The following is a 19,942-nucleotide window of genomic DNA, read 5'->3' as shown; positions in this document are numbered from 1 at the left end:
GAAATACAGAATCTGCATTTTTAAGAAAAGTTACTTAGCCATTCATCCTATATCTGTCTTAGTTGCGCAAAACGCAAATTCTAAGACAAAACTCTTAGCCAAATTCTAAGACAAAATTCTTAGCCAATTCTTTATGGAATACGCGTTTTGGCTAAGAATTTTATCTTAGACAGAAAATAAGACAAAATGCTTAGATTTTTTGACTTAAGCATGCTTATCTCGTTTATGGAATACGGGCCCAGGTGACTAGAATAGCACACCAATGAACACTTTATGAAGGTAATTGTTGCATTCCTACTTTGAATGCATATCATAGCATGTTGCACAATGTACTTAGCAAACTGTGAAATACCAGTTGTTCGTGGACGCATTGTTTTTGTGGATGTAAATGAAAATCACTATTCAAAAGAACATATGAATAATCAAGACATCAAGGTTGGTGCTTACTAGTATATCATTAGATTTTAAACCATGTCACTTCAGTACAAATGACCTTCCTCTGATCATGCGTAGAATATTTTGATCATGCGCAGAAAGGAACTACGAACTGGCTTGTTTTGATAAACTAGGGGGTTCTATAATAAGCCAGGGGGTGTACAGGTCACAAAATGATGAAGACAAGAATGGTCATACTTGTTTCTGAAGACATAATGTAAATGAAAGTCGCAAACAACATTTGTACATGTATTCTTTAAGTAATAAATTTATTGGGTTGTGATTTTTCTCTCATATTACATCTTATATTTGTACTGCAAGACAATGACAACATTTATTGCATTTTCCTCGATCAAATCTATTTAGACCACAGAAATGGTTTGACTTTTGACTTAGAAGAGGTAATGTAAAACATGTTTTGCATAATCTGAGCTATAAAGTTTTGACTTTAACGATTCTTGTGGAAACTTGTGGAAAAGTAATTTCTGCAAGTGAACCTGTATCGCACAGTCAGTCAACAGCGGCCTTTAAAAACAGGCTTAAAATTGATCCTACTATTAATTGTTATACATGTTTTTTCAGAGACTTACAATTAAAACTGATTTGTATCTTTCAAGTAACAGGACAAGGTAATATATCCTTAATGATTACTGGCTGATTTATGGAAGTATGACAGGCAATTTCATACAAAAGAATATAACTGAGCCATACTGGTGAGTACAGCCAAGTCGATTCTCTCGGGTGACAGAAATCTGGGCCTGTCTTACAAAGAGTTACGATTGATCCGATCAACCACAGCTATGGAAAGCCAGCAACGTCAAGATCTAAAATGCATGTTTGTTCTAAATATTTTCTGTATGTACATGTATAATGATACATTCATTGTTTTCTTTTCTCTATTCATGCAAAAATTCTGACATTGTTGGATTTCTTATCAGTTTAAGATGATCAGATTAATTGGCATTGGTGAAAAAAAATTCCTTTATATGCAAAAGAGGTAAAAACACAAGCTTTGCCAATCTGGGCCCCTAACACAATGGTTAACAATAAATGCTTTAATGAAATGGCCATCAAGATCATCGTTGCATGCGCATTTTCCTCTATAGACTGACTGGGAACCAATCAGAATTGCTCTTTCATATTAGTGATTAATCGCTAATCTTTTGTGTTACAGGGTCCTGATCTGCGGAATCACTTTTACCTGGGCCATAATTCAACTTCGGCGGATTTAACCGTCTGTGACTGTAGTTTTATCAAACTTTGCCCAAATAGAAAATTACATGAACAGAATAAAGTAGCTGTTTTTAAAGTCCTGAACTTTCTAGGCAGTCTTTTCCTATAAAATGTGTTGTGATAAGCATGGGATAATAAGATCCAAAGTCTCACAATTTAACAGAGTATCAAACATTTTTTGAAGTTTCTGAAAGAGAAAATGAAATATTGAAGATGGTAAATGTTCAGTCATAATTTAAAATATGCTATCAATGTAAAAGCCAACTACAGGTTTGTTTTAATACCAGCTTATCCACAGAGCTATGAATAAAAAATCTTTGAAACAAAAATGATTGCATAATTACATAAAATTTGAAGTTTCTTCATGGCATGATACACTCAATGTATATAAAACTATAACAAAATATTATGAACAAAATATGTACACATAGGCAACTTTGACACAAATACATAATTCATAAATACCTATTTTCCATAAGCTTGTAATATACAGCTAAAGAGCATAAAATAAACTTAATATGTAAGCTGAAAAACTACCACAAAAAAAGGATTTGTGCATGTTTGCTATTTTACACTAAATACATTTTTGAGGTTTCATAGTCTACTGCAAGGAAAAACTTGATTTTTTTAATATTTTTGCTTGGTTCCTAGGCGTTTTACAACGAAAATAGCGAATATTCTTATTCGTGCAATGGTGCAAGATATTCGCTATTTATATAATACTATTGGCTAGTTCTAGCGACCAGTATAAATGGTTTGAGATGAGGATACTTCATCAAATAACATGGATCCAAATTGTTATCTTACAAACCATTATTTGGCTTGAGCATTAGAATAAAATTACGCACACTTGTTACCATAGAAGCCGTCCAAATGCCCTCAGCTATGACTTGGGCATGTCAGAACGGTTTCAAAGGTACCTTGTGCGTTATTCTTACTAATGCCCTAAACAATGTGCATTATTTGTAATCTAATACTTTTTCATGTATTGTATGTTGCTTGTCAAAAATAAATAAAAATACAAAATTTCAGACCGTGGCTGAGGTATATACTGGCAAGACTAATAATAATAATAATTTACATCTGAAAAATCATAAATTTCAAATGAAAATTTAAAAGCAGCACAATTGAGCTACAAATGAATCACTTGCATTTTAATATCAGTAGTACAAAACCGCGACTTCCTTCAACTCGACGTAATATATGGAAGATACATTATTCATGTATAAATACAAATTAATCACCAATTTATATACAAACTGACACATACATGTATTTTTTTTATAAATGAATGTCATATATTTGCTATTGCTATATACAGACACTTTTGCGCATACTTGTCCGTTTCATAACTCATCAGTATATACAATCATCCTGGCTCCCAACATAACTATATGTCCAACATCTCTTGTTCATGTAGTCCCACATGAACATCATATTGCTGTCTCTCGTAGTTGTCCTTAGTCCCATGTGTTACATTTGATGTTCAGGGAGCACACGCACTGTTGTAAGCGCAACAAATACTTCCATCCTGTAAAAAAATGAACAGAAAAAGCATAAAATTATCAAAAAGGAACAGATGATCTCTATCAAATTTTCCACATTAACGAAATAAAATTAAAATTTTATTTTTTTGTGTCAAATGAGGATAACACTGTATGTCAAATGACTCAATTACTGATTCATCAAATTAAATTACAAATTGAATTCAAGTAAGTATGAGTGACAGTGGCAAACTCATCTGCAAACTGTCTGTGTTATGTTGATCAATGTATTACAATAAACTAATGGCCAAGGGCATAAAAATAACCTAGAATTGCTTGTTTTCATTTTTAACAAATCTATATGCACAAGATTACCATGTCTTTATATTTAAATTTCTGTAAATATTACAATAAGGATTTTTATTGATTCACAAAATATTACAGCAATGAAAATTCCACATGATCAAAGAGGAATCAATCTATGTTTTTCAAGCAGAAAAAGAATAGAAATATTTCATGTAATAAAATTCAAATGAAATATTGAATGACATAATCAGTTCCGTCTTGTGCATATTACTGTTATGTGAAAACAAATCCAACTACAAAAAGGTCATAATTTCCTTAATTTGCATCCGATTTTGATGGAATTGTCAGCATTATACTTGGCTGAGTATTCTCTATTCCTTCAAATTCACGTATTGTTTGGGTAGAACTGGCCTTTTATCACAGAATCGAATCTATAAAGCTTCTTTCTTAATGTTTTTTTTTTCTCCCACATTTATGTTCTACTCACCTTACACACACATTCTGAACAATGATCCTCATCTAAGAACCACCTCTCCTTGTGTGAATAAACCATTCCTGTATCTGTGACACACGTCGAAGGAGCTGTGACCTTTGGCCCCGAGGTCATGAGGTCGCATTCACTGTGTGGTTGACAGCGAGGGCAGCATTCACCCACGGGTGTATAGGTGTTCGGACAGTTCAATGTCTCACATTGTACAGGCTTGCATTTGATGCTTCCTTCCTGTGTTTATCATGGAAATGGAAGTAAAAAGGAAATAAGTTATTTGAACCATTTCAAAAATGTTTTCTAGATCATCACCATCATCATCTTTCATCATCATTATCAACATTATCACCATCAACATTATCATCACCATCAACATTATCATCATCATCATCCACAGTATTTCGATCATCAATATCACCAACATCATCATCATAACCATCATGATCATCACCACCCCATCAATATCATCACCATCATTAATATCATCATCACCGCCACCATCATCATCACCACCCCATCAATATCATCGACATCACCAACATCATCATCATAACCACCAACATCATCACCGCCACCACCATCATTATCATCACTACCCCATCAATATCATCACCATCATTAATATCATCATCACCGCCACCATCATCATCACCACCACCCCATCATTATCATCGTCACCATCATCATCATTACTATCATCATCACTACCACCATTAATATGACTCGGATCATCATAACCACCACCATGATTCTATCACCCACTCACCAAGCATTGGCAATCTTTGCAGTCGTGGCTCCACCACTCCCGATGGTTGTAGGTGATAGCCGATGTTTGATGCAGGCACTGCTGAATCTCCGACACGCACATTGGACAACAGATTGGATCAATCTCTGGATCGCTACAATCGCAAACTTGAGGTGTACATGTCACTACACCAACCTACAGGGAAAAAAGGATAATCAGTGATACTTGATTACTCATATCTCCAAGTTTCATGGCATAGACCCATTTTTTTTTTACTTGCAAACTTATGAAAATTTCACCAATTCAACCTTGGTTAAGATTTCAATGTTGATACAACAAAATAGTCGAGCTCATTAGCCCTAGGTGACCTTTGACCATGATCATGTGACCTTAAACCATTGCAAGATGATCAATGATCCCTGACTACCCTTATGTCTAAGGGCCTTATACTTTCAAGTTATGATGACATTCCAAATACTTAATTTTAGTTAAGATTTCAATGTTGATGTCATCACTGTCGCCGTTGGAAAAGCAGTGTCCATGTCTCGATTTCAGCTATGCATGCAAGACAAAGCTTCCATGAATATCATTTCCCTATCTATCCATCTAAGTGTTGCCAATTTGAGTATTACCTGGCAAGTGCAGGTCTGACAGAGGCCAGTATCCCATGTAGCTCCGTTGCCCTTTTTGCCCCAATCCGTACGACATGCCGTAGAGCAGCTACTAGCGGCCGAGCAACGACACTCGTATGACCCCTCCGTATTAATACATAGACGACTCTTATCACACGTATTGGATGTATCGCACTCATCAATATCTGTTAAGGATCAAAGAATTATACATTTGAACATTAATATGATGAATATTATCATAATATTAAGATTTTAGAAAAGAAAGTCTCTTTGCATGTTTAAAGGTGCATTTTCAATGACTGCCTATTGCTTCTTAAAAGGGTTCTAGAACATATGATTTGAGTCTATGAAAATCTGTAATCAAACAGAGCGAGAAAACACCTGTTAACTTCAATCCATGTAGATCAATGGTCAATCGTCAATTTACTTTGTGACCCTATTTCCCATCTAAGATTTGACAAATAATTTATTTAAATATTGATGCAAGACATGAAAAAAATATTGCAACCTATGTGAAGTAGAATTTTTGATAGATACATAATTGTAAAGACCTGGGCCCCATTGCAAAAAAATTGCTATTCTGGTAACTTTAATATATTATGATTTTAGGCATTGATTAGCAGAAATAATTAATCAAAAATAAATATGAATGAATTTGGTACAATTAACTTTCCAATATGGGAGATTACATCATGAGTGACATGCATATCAATTATCATAAAGATTGTGCATTAACAACATAGATCTCAGGGGGGCAACCCCCCCCCCATGGGCTATGCAATTTCAAAAAGCCTGGACCAAATGAGGAATAATGGTAACAATGCAAACGGCCAATGAGAATCAAAGATTCCATGGAAGCTATCGTTGAACATACATGTACATGTAAATCAAACATTTATGGAACTGAAATCTAGAATCAGAGACTGATCAAATATAAAGGTAAACTTTACTGTAAGAAATCACTACATACCTACACACGAAGCTCCGTAGTCAATATGGGCAGTGTCGCTGGCGTACCCCGAATCGCAATCACAATGGTAGCTCCCTGGAAGGTTGACACAATGAGAATGACCAGTACATTGGCTCTCTCCATTCGTGCATTCATCCTTGTCTATCATGGAAGGGGATAAGAAAAGATTATCGATGTCAGTGATACGATTTATTTGTAAGAATGAAGAAGTATTCGTACCTGCAGTACCAAGTAATATATGAGAAAATGTGGGCCTTACAAATCGGAGTGACAATTGTGTCTCTACTCTGTGGTTAATTGACACACATTGAATGGACTGTATAAGTCAGCGCTTCTCATTCTGTGGGCCACGAAGCTCTCTAAGGTGGGCCGCGAGAAGCTCCAGAGGAAAAAAAATAGGGGAAAAAGTTAAGTATATTTCACAGACCTGTCCAAACATGTTATGTTCGATTGGTCTACTGGGTCAACGTGATAGTTATCATGCATGTTGAAACATGCATGCACTGCACAGTGTATAATGACTGCCATGTACAAGCAACTTTGATGTGAACCTCATGTGCTTGTATATTGTGTACAAGTAGTCATATCCCTTTCTTAAAATTTTGGTAAGAGTACCTCGAAAAAAAATCAGAGTCAAAGTGGTCCTGGAGTAAAAAAAAAAAAAGGTTGAGAAGCGCTGGTATAAGTCATGAATTTTAGGCACAAAATTTTATGAATTCAATCAGGAAAGAGAGTTTGAGAGGCAGGATGTAGAAGGAATATTCAAGGTGGTGGGATGAGGAGAAAATAGAAAGTAAAACCGGAGGAGAAAGCGAAGAAGAAGAAATAAGACAATGAAGGAAAGGAATACGAAGACTAAGAACGGGAAGATAAAGCAAGAAAAAAATAAGAAGAGGTAAAAAAGAAAAGAAGAAAAGAAAAGAAGAAAAACAAAGAAGATGAAGAAGAACTATATAAAGAAAAAAAGAAATGGAAGAAGAATTGAAGAATAAAAGAAACAATATAAAATAAGGAGGATTAGGACAAGCTAGAGGAAAGAAAGGCCATAAATTGAAAGTAGAATCACAAGTCGTAGAAGATGGGTACTTTACTTACCTATTTCACAAGCTTCTCCTTCATATCCTGGAGGGCATTCACACACTGATGGTCTGATACACACTCCTCCGTTCTGACAAGCTCTACCACACACCGCTGTATAAAAAATACACAATCAAGAAATATATCACTAGCAGTCTTACTACATGTAATAATTTTCTTTACAGAGGTAGTGAACCCGAGTGTGGCCTCTCATTGACTGTGGTTATAAATACATAGTCTTAAAATATACGTTTTCAGATATCTACTAATACTACAGAGAATAAAATGGATAATTATTACATATCCTTAAGACTTGCATCATGGTCTTTGGTTAGTACATAATAAAATGAATAATAATATGTATCTACCAAGAGGCCACTTAGGCAAACAAAATATTTTACAATTAGAAAAACAACTATTACTAAAACAACAAAATTACAAGTCAAAGTACATTTGAAAGAAAATGTGGTTGAACACAAATTTGATAATAAATTGATACTGGCACTGGTAGGTGCATTTGTTTTATCTCAAAGAAATATACATGATGGAAATTACTTCAGACGTGCCATGGAACAATTTTCTCTAAACACTCACAAAAACTCACCAGGGTATTTTTTCTTCATAATTACATGTCTTCCAATTCGTCAGGTTAACGGGAATCCAAAATAAAAGTATTTTTAAAAAGATTTATGTCTAATTATAAATGCAAAGATATTGTCTGTTAGCTCTCTATGACTCTGACAGCCTGTTTTCCATACTAAATCAGTGGAAAATAAAGAACTCAGCAGTCAACTGCTGAAGACTAGATTCTCATATTAAAAATTTAAAAAACACTGAACATCAATTAAGATAAATGAAAACAATTAAGAGACAAGGGAACATTTCACAGACTAAATCCACAGACAGATGTTATAAGCTACTGAAATCCTTGCATCTAATTGGCTGAGAGCAGGTTTGCAAGTGGAAATCATTGTAAAAATACTGCATGGAATGCTCTATAGCAGGGTAATACATAACTTTTTAGAAGCACTTACCCAGTCAGGCAAATAAATTATTAAATAGTTGTAATATACTTGCCCAAAATTCTATTTCACTTGCCCCCTAAAAATCCTTGAAAAAACTGTTTTTAACTCTTCAAAGGAAAGTTTTGCAGTTATTTAAACCATTGACCTCATCCTCTCTTTTGACATGAACCGATCTTCCTGTTATTGCATTTCTCTTTCTAAAGTGATTTTATCTCACCTGCCATGACCAAAATTAGGGTCAATATCATATTTACCCTAAATTTTGGTCATTATACTGTGAGAATTTTGATGCCCGATTCGGGCAATTAGTTTTAGTCTTTACTTCAAAACACTTGCCCGACTCTAACTTTTACTTGCCCCGGGCAATCGGGCAAGTGCCTATGTAGCACCCTGCTCTATAGAGGTTACTTACGGAAGCAGTATGTCCCATCGCCGTAGTACCTATGCTGACATGTACAGGTAAAACTACCATCAGTATCAGTGCACTCAGCATTAGCATCACAGTTGTGTGTTCCAGAAGCGCATTCATCAATCTCTGAAATAAAGGAATATGATAGATATGACTTGTTAGATTTGAATACATGTACATGCGCATTCATCAATCTCTGCATAAACAAAGGATTTCATTTCATGTACATGTAGTCTATGGGCCTCTTCACACATGAATCTTGAATCAGCATTCTAATGATGATTGCCCTTCATCTTTCGAATCATCAGACCTTTCACACACACACTTGAAAACTGTGATTTGAATTTGAATTCCTGAGCGAAGGCAGTATGTGTCCTTGGTGACTTCCAAACTATGTATTTAATCTACAACAGAAAATGTTTTCTGCTTTCCATGTTTACAGGAGAGGAATTAAGCTTGTCAAAACAAATCGATGCTTTCATTGTATATCATTGATAACCGCTGGTACTTGAGACAGTACATGTATCTCTATAATTTATTCATAAACACCTATGTAAAAGACTCTGAAGAAGTGTATGAAAATTTACTAGTATCTTATCAAAGCCGACCACCAATTGACATCAGAGATAAAATAGTTTATTTTATGGATTAAATAGAATTATCTTATCATTATACAAATGAGATGACCAAACATTCAACCCCAAGATGTCAAATATCACAACCAAACAATGGGTGAAACAAGAGCTACATACAGCTGTGCACAAAAGCTAGTGAACACCAAGACAAAATGCACTCCTTCATGCCGAGTACCGGTATGGAATGTAGACAACAACACTATTATATTCGGTGAGCCAAGAGAAACAAACTTTATTGAATGTAATATTTTATCACCTGACTTCAAAATCAAATATCTAAAACATGGCAGAATTTTTAAACTTTCAATATGTTCACTTTCTGGTTGGGTTTACTCTAAACTTTTGAGAACCACTCTGCCAAACTTTGGCAAAAGGGAGCAAGTGACACATAAGTCAAATTTGAGTTATTGTTGTTTTTGAAACACCCTTTACATGCTGCACGTTCAGGCAAAATTTGGGGAGGAAATTATTGTTTTATTGAAAGATATTGAAGAAAATATGCTGTTAAATTGCATTGACAACCATGTGAATGACAAACACACATTGCTCATTTCCAACAATGATACTTTTGTAACTTGCATCCTTTTGCCAAAGTACGGCAGCATTGTATATGGTGGTATTCTCCATTGAAAGGATAGGTGTTTTAGGATTCAGAGATCTTGTCTTTACTATACATTGGGGCTTCCAATTCAATTTGCTCGTGGATGCTGTTCTCTCTTCAATGAAAATGAACCCCCTGTCACCCAGTTGCAAATGTTTTTTTTTTTCCAATAATTTTAGCACAGAGTTAAACCATAGCTCAAGTTAAACCAGAGTTCAGAAAGGCAACGTTCCTTGATGCTGATTGGCAGAGCAGCTCAGGTATTTAACTGTTGCCATGTAGGATAAAATATTCAAGTCCATGTACAAAGTACTCCCAAGAAAACTAGCCCGAAATTTCTGTAAAATAAATATGAAGTCAATACTCAATGAAAACGTTCATGTAATGAAGTCAGAATGAGAGTCAAAACACCAACTTACGTCTGCACTGTGTGTCCGTAACCCTCTCATAGCCGGGCTTGCAATCGCATCTGTATTCGCCGGGCATGTTCACACACAGCGTACCCTCGTAGCAGTGTGGATCAGGCTGCGTCTCGCTCACGACACACTCGTTGATATCGGTGCAGTTTCCGTTCACCTCTAAGTAGCCTGTCGGACACAGACATTCATTGGATGTGGGCGTGTTCACACATACCTTGGGAGAAACGCAGCTGTGGCCCTGGGCACAGTAATCAGTCCCTGCAATGAGAAACAAAAGAATATATAAATATATGGGCACAGGCATTTAATCGATGTAGGAATGTGTTCACACAAACCTTGGAAGAAACACAGAGTAATAAGTAGGCCTAGCTGTACAAAAAGGAGAGTAATCCTATCATAAAAATAAGAAATGAATATCCACCGACTGTGACTTGCCTCTTCCTCTATCTTTGACTTGAATGACTAACAATTGACTTCATATACATGTAGCTACAGACTAAAGTCAACCATCAACGAGTCATCACCACGAAAAATATTTGTGAAAATAAAGGTTTACAAAGTATATTATATTGACAATTCACAGCAACTCCCTGGCACAGTATGTAAATTTGAATGCTACAGCACAAACCACTGAATGTCACATGACCTGATTTACACCAATCAGATTATACACAACATTCTTGAAAGTTGTATGATATTGGCGATAGACAGGTAAATATTGTACCTTGACAATATTCACAGCAACTTCCGGGCACTGTAAACCTCTCTGATACGGGACAGGATGGGGTAGAACACATGTTACTAACGCTATCCTGCCTCTGGGTACTTGTTCCACCATTCTGAAATAAGAAAATAATCATAATGATGGTTCAAGAATTAGAAAATAAGAAAATTTAATGTCATATGATAAAATTAGCTTTCTGGCATATAAAAGTAAACACCACATACACACTGACATACATATTACACATATGATGATACTCCTATCAGTAGTATAGTAGCAATAATAACATTAGTGAAAATGATACATGTACAAGCACTGAAAGAAAGTTACAATAATATTAATAAACATAATATTTGTGATAATATTAAGCTTTATTTTGTGGTAAATATAAAGAGAATGTCCTTCAAATCACAATGAACCTTAGAATTTAGATCATAAAGGGGGATTAGTAAGTATGCTTACTCCCCATAATGTGCACATACAGGAACTTTTTTTTGTGACATCAAGTGAAACTTTAAATCATACGTTCCTTATTTTTTAAATTCAGTTTTGATGAAATTTTCAGCATAATGCTTGACTGGACTTGCCCTTTTTATTGGGATTCTCTCAAGAAAAGAGAAACAAGAACACCGTTCTTACATGTACTACCATGCTAAAACTAGTTTACCAGAAACTAGTTTTAGTGGAAACTAGTCTAACATGGAATGAGAACGGTCAAAGCGGTCTTGGAAACGATCTTCCAAACTGGTTCAGAAAACCACCTTGGGATGTAGTTTTAACGAACGCTTTGCCTCGCTAAACTGCTTTTAGCGTAAGTGAGATTATTAACGTTCTTCGGGAAGCGATCTTCGCACATTTCGAGTGCACTACTCCACACACTGTATGTGGAATGCCTACGCTGCGGTTTCAAATTTCCTGTGAAACATATCACCCCACTGAGAGTGGTTCCATAGCAACAAAACCGCTTTACATGAAGTGGTTTTGAAAATCACGTTAGAGTGATCAAATGGGAACGCTACCAAAGCAATTTTCCGAACTGGTTTCCTGAACCGGTTTCCAGTAAACCGCTTTTAGAAAGTATAACGAGAACAGTGTCAAGCTTACATTGCATTCTTTGACTGTGCAGATCTGTAGAGCACCTCTGGAAGTCTTTTGTTGGAATACGTCACCATGGTGATAGGTCACTCCAGATACGGTACAGTTAGCTACAATACAAGATATATGTGAACAGGAGTTTAATACACAATATATGAATTGTAAATTTCGATTTATATTTCATCACAGTTTACAAATGTGAGCAGAGGATTTACATCATAATAAAGTCACCAAATCTAGTTGAATTTTTTATTTGTCCTTTTCTTAAATTTTCCAATCATTTTCAAATGGCATTTATATTTTTTCATATAAAGTGAAATCCAAATCTGTAGGTGGTATTCTCACAGCTATAATTGAGTTTAATAACCCTCGGTTTGTTTTTTAGAGCACTTTTTAAATGAAGTGCAAGTAGCCAATTGGGCCCCGTCTTACAAAGAGTTGAGATTGATCTGATCAAGCGCAATTATGAGCGGCAAGCAACGTCAACATATAAAATGCATGTTTGTTTAAAAAAATTCTAGATATGAATGTCTATCCATAAATTCATTAATTTCTTGACAATTTGGTGTATTCTCCTTTGTTTACAAAGGACATTTTACAAATATCCTGTAGAAGAAATTACGACATTGATGGATTTCCATAGAGTTACGATTGATTGGATTGAGTGTGACCCTTTGTAAGACGGGGCTATAGTTCACAGGGTATGGATTATTTTAATCCTGCAGTAAGAAATGTAAATACAACAATCATAAATATGGTATACAAAAATAGAAAATGTAAATGAATTTCAATTAATTCTATGGGACATCATCCCTTCCATGAATTCAAATAAGGATGAATGAAACCGAGCACTTCATACATGTACAAGTTTGAACTAACAGTCTTAGTTTGAACTTAAATAAATCCTTATCAAATCTGGATGAAAGCCAAATTAACTAATGAACTTATCAGCAATCAGTACAAATGAAATTATGAAAGTATATTTATACATGTTAAATAATGGATTATGGATAAGGAAAAAAGGAGTATTTAAACAATTTCATATTTTAAATAACGAACCTTTGCAAATTGGACAGCAGTTTCCAGGCTGGTAAATAGGATTTTTGCAATAGACAGGTGCACAGGCAACAGGTTCACAACTCACATGGCCAGACTGAAAGATAAATAATAACATTACAGGAGAAAGGATTATTTTTTTTTAGATTGATATTACATATCAAATATAAATAACAATAATAACGATAATAACATAATAGTAAGGTAGCTGGATTTATAAAACATTTTTGCCCGAGGATAAAAATCGCTGATATGATTACCCCAGCTTTAGCTGCGCTGCCTACATGTACATGTAGTTTATAGGTGCTCAAGCATTCAAGGAATTTCTTCCTACTGGGTATCCATTCACCTCACCTGGGTTGAGTGCAGCACAATGTGGGTAAATTTCTTGCTGAAGGAAAACACGCCATGGCTGGGAATCCAACCCATGTCCCTCAGATTGAAAAACGAGAGTCATAAGCACCAGACCATGACGCCCCCACAATTAATATTGATAATGTTGAATTTGAGGTATTCCTTCCTTTAATATCAAGGTACGTAAAGATCACACAAAAAAGAGAGTCAGCCCATCTTTTGTATTATGTCCTGCGGAAGATTACTAGTGATTCAACAAAGCTGTCAAACAATAAAGTTCACACACCTGGGGGGGTTCACACCCACACACGTTTAATAATCAGACAACCTTTGGCATGAGGGATTCAGTTTTAAGGCGAGCGAGCAAGAGTGATCACTCACGACTAATCACCTACATGTATAATCCATTTCAGGTAGAGCGATCTATTGCTCGCCTCAGCAAATTTGATTTTTTTGTGACATGAAATCAATGATACATGCAAATGGAGATGAAATCAATAAAAAATTATAAAACTATTAAATGGTATCTTATTCTTTGCTTTCAAGATAAATAATCTTCAAATAACTTGTTTATACATGTATGTGACGCCTTTAGAGACTGCTTCGATTTTTGTTTTAACAAAATTCCCTCAGCACTTTATCATTGCGACTGTAATCATTATCATTGCTGCTGTAATCATTATCATTTTCGCTTTATATCATTACATGATTCTCATTATTACCATTATAATATAACCATCAATACCATTACATTACTATCAATATTCACAAAATACTACTAACAATCTGAACTACTACAGTGTATTCAATTCAAATAAATGTATTCAAAGAATACTGAAGTACGGTACATGACAACAGGGTCAATGATAAAAGGTCAAACATGTTTGTCAAATCTGTACAATTTGATATTTTGAGTTTCTGTGGAAACGTGGCTTTGTTTTTGAAGAGCAAGGTGACATGTAAATGTCATCTCGCCTCAAGATCTATGATTCTATTCCCCGAGAGTAATTTAAATGAATTAAACTTTTCTCTCCTACTTCTCTTCCTCAAAAAGGCAGTGTAAACAAGAACTCTAATTAAATTCAGTTTGTTTGCCATTTGCAAATGTCATCTTCATTTCTGGAACCTCTCAAAGGAATTTCAATTTTGTAATAAACATTACATATATGTGGTCGTAGTGGTAGTAGAATATTTCATAATACAGTAATGAAATTATCAGTGCGAATTATTCATACCAAATCACAGCTGCATTTTTTTTCAAGGACATTCTGACATATACAAGAGTTGTGATTGATCAACTTATGTCGAAATTATGGAAAACGAGCAATAACATTACATACATGTAGGATGGGAGAACTGTTCTTTATCAAAGGTAAAGTCCACCTCAGAAAAATGTTTATTTGAGGCAATAGAGAAAAATCAGACAAACAGGGAAAGAAGAGGAAGAACAACAACAACAACTTCCTACAGACACATAAATGCATACAAATAGTCTCTATGCATACGGAAGGTTTTTTTTTACTTCTTTATTGAGGGGAATACAAAAACGGTAATTATAAAATGTACACAATAGTGCATTATCTACCATGGGTTTGTGCCTTCGGACTAACACACAAGGAGGTGTACTTAAAGGTCAAGTCAACCCCAGAATAATGTTTATTTGAATAAATAGAGAAAAATCGACTTTCTGTTGGGGTGGACCTGTCCTTTAATCATCTGGATACTGCATTAACTGAAAACACAAACAAAATGCATAAAAACAGAAAGAGATTGATCCCTGAAAATAGTCATGAAAAATTTAAAATTGTTTGACTCACCTCGCATGTGCATTGTTGGCAATCTTCAGTCCACTGAGAATTGTGCTGGACAGTTTCACCATTGACCTGACAGTCTTTCACGCATGAACATGATTCCAACTCTTCAATTCTCGCTTCGGCAACTTCAAACTGAAAATAAAAAACATTATTTTCAAAAATAGTTTCACAGCATGAATGTGACACAGAAATGCAAGAAATGACATGAGCGAAAAAGAACATTCTCAAAACCTGAAAACGGATCATCAAGGAGCTCTACATGTACATGTACCTGTACATGTATATCAAATTAATTAAAGGTTTATGCACCCTCTTCCCCCCCCCCCCCCCTCCCCTCGGAAAAGAAAAAAAGATCAATACATGCACACGTACAGTGGAGTAAACATTAAAGTTGTAGATTAAAGTACCATAATAATCTAAGATATGAAATCTTAGTGCGCAAGTTTAATACTTGAAACAGGCAAGATATGCCTGATATCAATTTATGATGGAAGATAATTGTGAGAAATTGAGCAGGGGGGGCTCCACAACAAAATTAAAGAACAAATTACATGCAGTATATAAAAAAAACATACACATGTATGGGAGAATACTCATTTCTGGCAGCTATCAATTTCCTGACAAATACCAGTAAATATTGATTCATTAGCCATTGATATATCCTGGAAGTTTTCCTGAAATTGTGAAGGTCACCATTAAAAAGTACAAAGCATTCAGTATAAAACAGCTGGGTATCCCATCAAACAGCTGACTGGCCTACTCTTTCATGAAACAAATCTATGAATCACAGAGCTTTATAGATAGAATTCTATGCCAAAATTAGTTTAAAAATCTAAATAGAAATATTCTTTTAGATTTATTTTATAAAACACAGTCATTGATTTAAAAAAAAAGTTTTTTATGTTAGGGGATATTCCTATTTCTTGTGTGTTTTTTAATGTAAATTTGCATAATTTGAACTGGGGGTGTTTTATACAAATTATTTGGGGTGTTCAAATTGGTGGTGCTAAGACCCCCCCCCCCCCCTTAGCCCCACCTATTTCCCAGGGTTAAGAAAAATAAAGTGCAGTGTGAAAAGCATATTAGTGCCATAGCGTGACTAAATTCAGCTTAGTATTTTCTGTTTCAGTTTTGTTTCATTGTAAGCTTTCCTTTTATGTCTTCAAAACAGAATGGAACCTTTCAAAAACCTCTATAAAAACCTTTATAGGCAGGCCTGGTTATAAGTAGCATAACAAACACAATTTCATGAATACATAGTTTATACTAAAGGAAGTTAAAGAGCCGATTAAGAGCTCTTGAACATTTCTCTCTCAAGTAAACGTACATGTACATGTATGATATACATGGATTCTAAAAACATTAGGCCTATACATGTATATTTCGAGTGTTTAATATCATTGCTGTTTGATGAAAATACACTGAAGGTATGATTTTTCTCTTTTTGCTTCTCTCCTTTCCTTTTTCTCCCCTTTCCCCACTTTTTCTATCATTTCCTAAAATTCTTTCTATCTAATCTATCTGAAGTCATATTCTATTTTTCTCTACTGTATGCATATGGACTATCCCTATTTTAGTTCCGAAGCACAGTTCCTATAATAAATTTTAGATTTCAATATTAAAACAATGAACTATACTATCATAAAAGTACAATTTTGGGATAACCTGCTGGCATCAATTGGCTAGTAAACCTAGAAACAGAAAGTGATTTACCGTGACCCTCAAAGGGGTCAAGTACTAGCTCACCAATTACTAGTCAACCTTCACTTTATATGACGTAAGCTTCCTACCAAACAATAGCCGCTTCCGAACCAGAGATTAGTTTAATTACTCTCACGCAAACATTTACCTGATATGATTGAATCCTCTTGATACTGTGGATACTACTGTTATAATACAATTATATTGGCATGCTAATCAAAACCAGGTGGGTGTTTCATAAAACTGTTCATAAGATACGAATGAAACGCACGACTGGTGATCCTTTCTCGTGCTATCTGATATCCCTATGTAATTGATTTATTACCTACAGGTAAAGATCATGTTCCAGTCGTGCATAACTTTACGAACAGCTTTATGAAACACCCACAAGGTGTGTCGATGGCACATTAGGATTTGACATACATGATATGTATTCCATTCCTGAATTATATTTTAATTGATCTTTTTTTTTTCTTTGATAGCAAAGTGTAAAATGCATGTATACAGAATAATATCAAATCTACACATTTGTAATACATGTAAATACATTAACCTATCATAGCTAGCAGCCCAGCCACCCACCTATCCATAGTGGCCACCGAAATTGAATCTCGTTTGAAAAGAACGCAGAACCTGCCTCTGAAGGCCACCTGTCTTCAGTGGTCACTTTTTTCTGTTTCACTATGCTGTATCCATTTTATGCAATCCTAATTATGGATGCGGTGGAGGTTTTTTTTTCTATTTAATGATGAAACAAATTTAAAGGACAAGTCCACCCCAAGAAAAAGTTAATTTGAATAAAAATAGAAAAATCCAACTAGTACAGTGTATAACACTGAAAAATTCATGAGGTTTTCAGTGTTATGCTGGTTTGATTTTTCTCTATTTATTCAGACCAACATTTTTCTGGGGTGGACTTGACCTTTAACGATGAAACAAATTTTTTTGTAAATTTCAATTTCAATTGACAAAAATTTAAAAATAGAAAACAATCAAAATTTCAAAAGTGCACTATTGTTTAGATGTACCTTGAGTTCCATCTTATGCAGCATGTTCTCTAGTCTTGTTATAGTCTCAACCATTGTGTGATATTCAGCACATGTAGGACACGACCTACCCATGTATGGACACTGGGCAACATAGCCTTGAGCCGAGGCTATCAGCTTCACATCTTGTAGAATGCCCTGCAAAATTAAAATTAGAATTAGAAAATGGTAATTTTAGAGAATTATTAAGCAATTGCCTTTTAAAAGCATAGAATAGCAAAAAGGGGGGGCTGACCATGCAAAACATCATTATCAGATGGTAATTTTTGTATATGGATTTGAAAAAAGTTAGGGGATTTAGAGTGCTCCCCTCCTCCTTTCTGTTTCCATGGCCCCTACATATAATATGTAGTAACATTAATATCAATTTAGAATAGAACTTAAATTGTGCCTTCATTTTCACCAAACATACCGATAATTATTTCCTTCAGAACTAGGTTTATCATACCTTAAAGTATGTTCTATCTGATCTCTGTCCAACGTAAACCGTCAATCCCGGCTTATCAAAATCCAAATCCGGTAGTCTGATCTGCCTCGTCGTATTCTCCTGGCAATCCACCGAGAGTTTGAGTTGAGATCCGCTGACGGTCACGGCGAGCTTGTACCAGTGCTCGGCTTTGAAAGGGTACGGGATAGACTCCATCAGGACCTGTCCATCGTGAGTGTAGTAGAAACGGAATTCCTTGTTCCTTGTGCTGGCAAAGATTTCCATGTACCTATCAAAATGATTAATAAAATATGAATATTAATACATCAAGATTGATTTTTTTTTAATTGAACTGTTTTCAAAATACCTACCATACCTACCTGCAATTAAATAAGTATCCCTGTCTGTCTACGTCAGCTCTCTCCCCATTTTTTTCTAATCCTCTCTCTCTTTTTATCTTTCTCTCTCTTTTTCGTTATCTTTCTCTCTCTCTCTATCTAATGCACTCTCTTTCTCTATCTCACACACTCTATTTATCTTTCTCTTCTCTTTTTTTTCTATGTGCCAAATGGCTCTGGAAGAAAATGCGTAACTGCTGAGAAATGAGCAAAATAAACAGGAATTTCATTGAACGTCAAGTATTTTTCGAAGCAATATCAATACACTGTCCCACTGTCCCACATATGCTTTTTTTGTATTAGTGATCATCAGAATTATCAATACTGGGCTAAGATTTCATGATTTTACCAAGATAAGTTTACATTAACGCATCAAATCAAGATGTATGATAATATTTTAACCAGTAACCTTGATTTAAAAGACTTTCTCATGAAATAATTGTTTGCTAGAACTACTGTCTTTCTCCTTTAACATTCCCTATTCAAGTACTTCACTTCCTTCTATATGTCAAGATCTTAACCTCAAACATACATTAAAGAAAACAGTATAAGGAAACTGAAGCACCGAGATATATTTAGATTTTAAAACATCACACAAAAATGACAAAAATGTTCCTCACATGTTTTTTTTTGTGTGTGTAAAAAGGCTAACTGTAAGTTTTTCATTATATAGTTTTGATAGGTTTGTTTCATACATGAAAATGAGGAAAGATATAAATATTTTTGTTAGCTACTCTTTTACTATTTGTTCATCCAAATTTTTTACCAACAAACGTGAATTTACAATCTTTCTTATAATAAACTATTGTTGATTTTATTAATAAGGGAAATTCCATAAAAATATGTACCTGTATGTCCGACACGCTATA

At 34.8% G+C, this 19,942-nt stretch overlaps 1 protein-coding gene across 1 annotated transcript in view; it reads right to left on the bottom strand.

Moving 5' to 3' along the window:
• Window positions 1-685: 685 nt before the first annotated feature.
• LOC121406122 (protein kinase C-binding protein NELL2-like) overlaps window positions 686-19,942 on the bottom strand; it is a 33,704-nt gene continuing 14,447 nt past the window's right edge. Inside the window, exons 4-17 of the mRNA XM_041597143.1 lie at window positions 18,697-18,964; window positions 18,231-18,386; window positions 15,505-15,633; window positions 13,337-13,430; window positions 12,287-12,387; window positions 11,183-11,297; window positions 10,459-10,716; window positions 8,807-8,929; window positions 7,388-7,483; window positions 6,293-6,433; window positions 5,323-5,507; window positions 4,712-4,885; window positions 3,946-4,179; window positions 686-3,199 (exon numbers count right to left, since the gene is read on the bottom strand). Coding sequence (XP_041453077.1) covers window positions 3,155-3,199; window positions 3,946-4,179; window positions 4,712-4,885; window positions 5,323-5,507; window positions 6,293-6,433; window positions 7,388-7,483; window positions 8,807-8,929; window positions 10,459-10,716; window positions 11,183-11,297; window positions 12,287-12,387; window positions 13,337-13,430; window positions 15,505-15,633; window positions 18,231-18,386; window positions 18,697-18,964 — 2,119 coding nt within the window. The 3' untranslated portion in view covers window positions 686-3,154. The remainder of the gene's footprint in view (window positions 3,200-3,945; window positions 4,180-4,711; window positions 4,886-5,322; window positions 5,508-6,292; window positions 6,434-7,387; window positions 7,484-8,806; window positions 8,930-10,458; window positions 10,717-11,182; window positions 11,298-12,286; window positions 12,388-13,336; window positions 13,431-15,504; window positions 15,634-18,230; window positions 18,387-18,696; window positions 18,965-19,942) is intronic.

Source organism: Lytechinus variegatus, chromosome 19 (genome assembly GCF_018143015.1).
Source record: "Lytechinus variegatus isolate NC3 chromosome 19, Lvar_3.0, whole genome shotgun sequence".
Classification (NCBI taxonomy): Eukaryota; Metazoa; Echinodermata; class Echinoidea; order Temnopleuroida; family Toxopneustidae; genus Lytechinus; species Lytechinus variegatus.
Note: the sequence above shows the minus strand (reverse complement) of the source record. Positions and strands in the feature narration are given on the sequence as shown.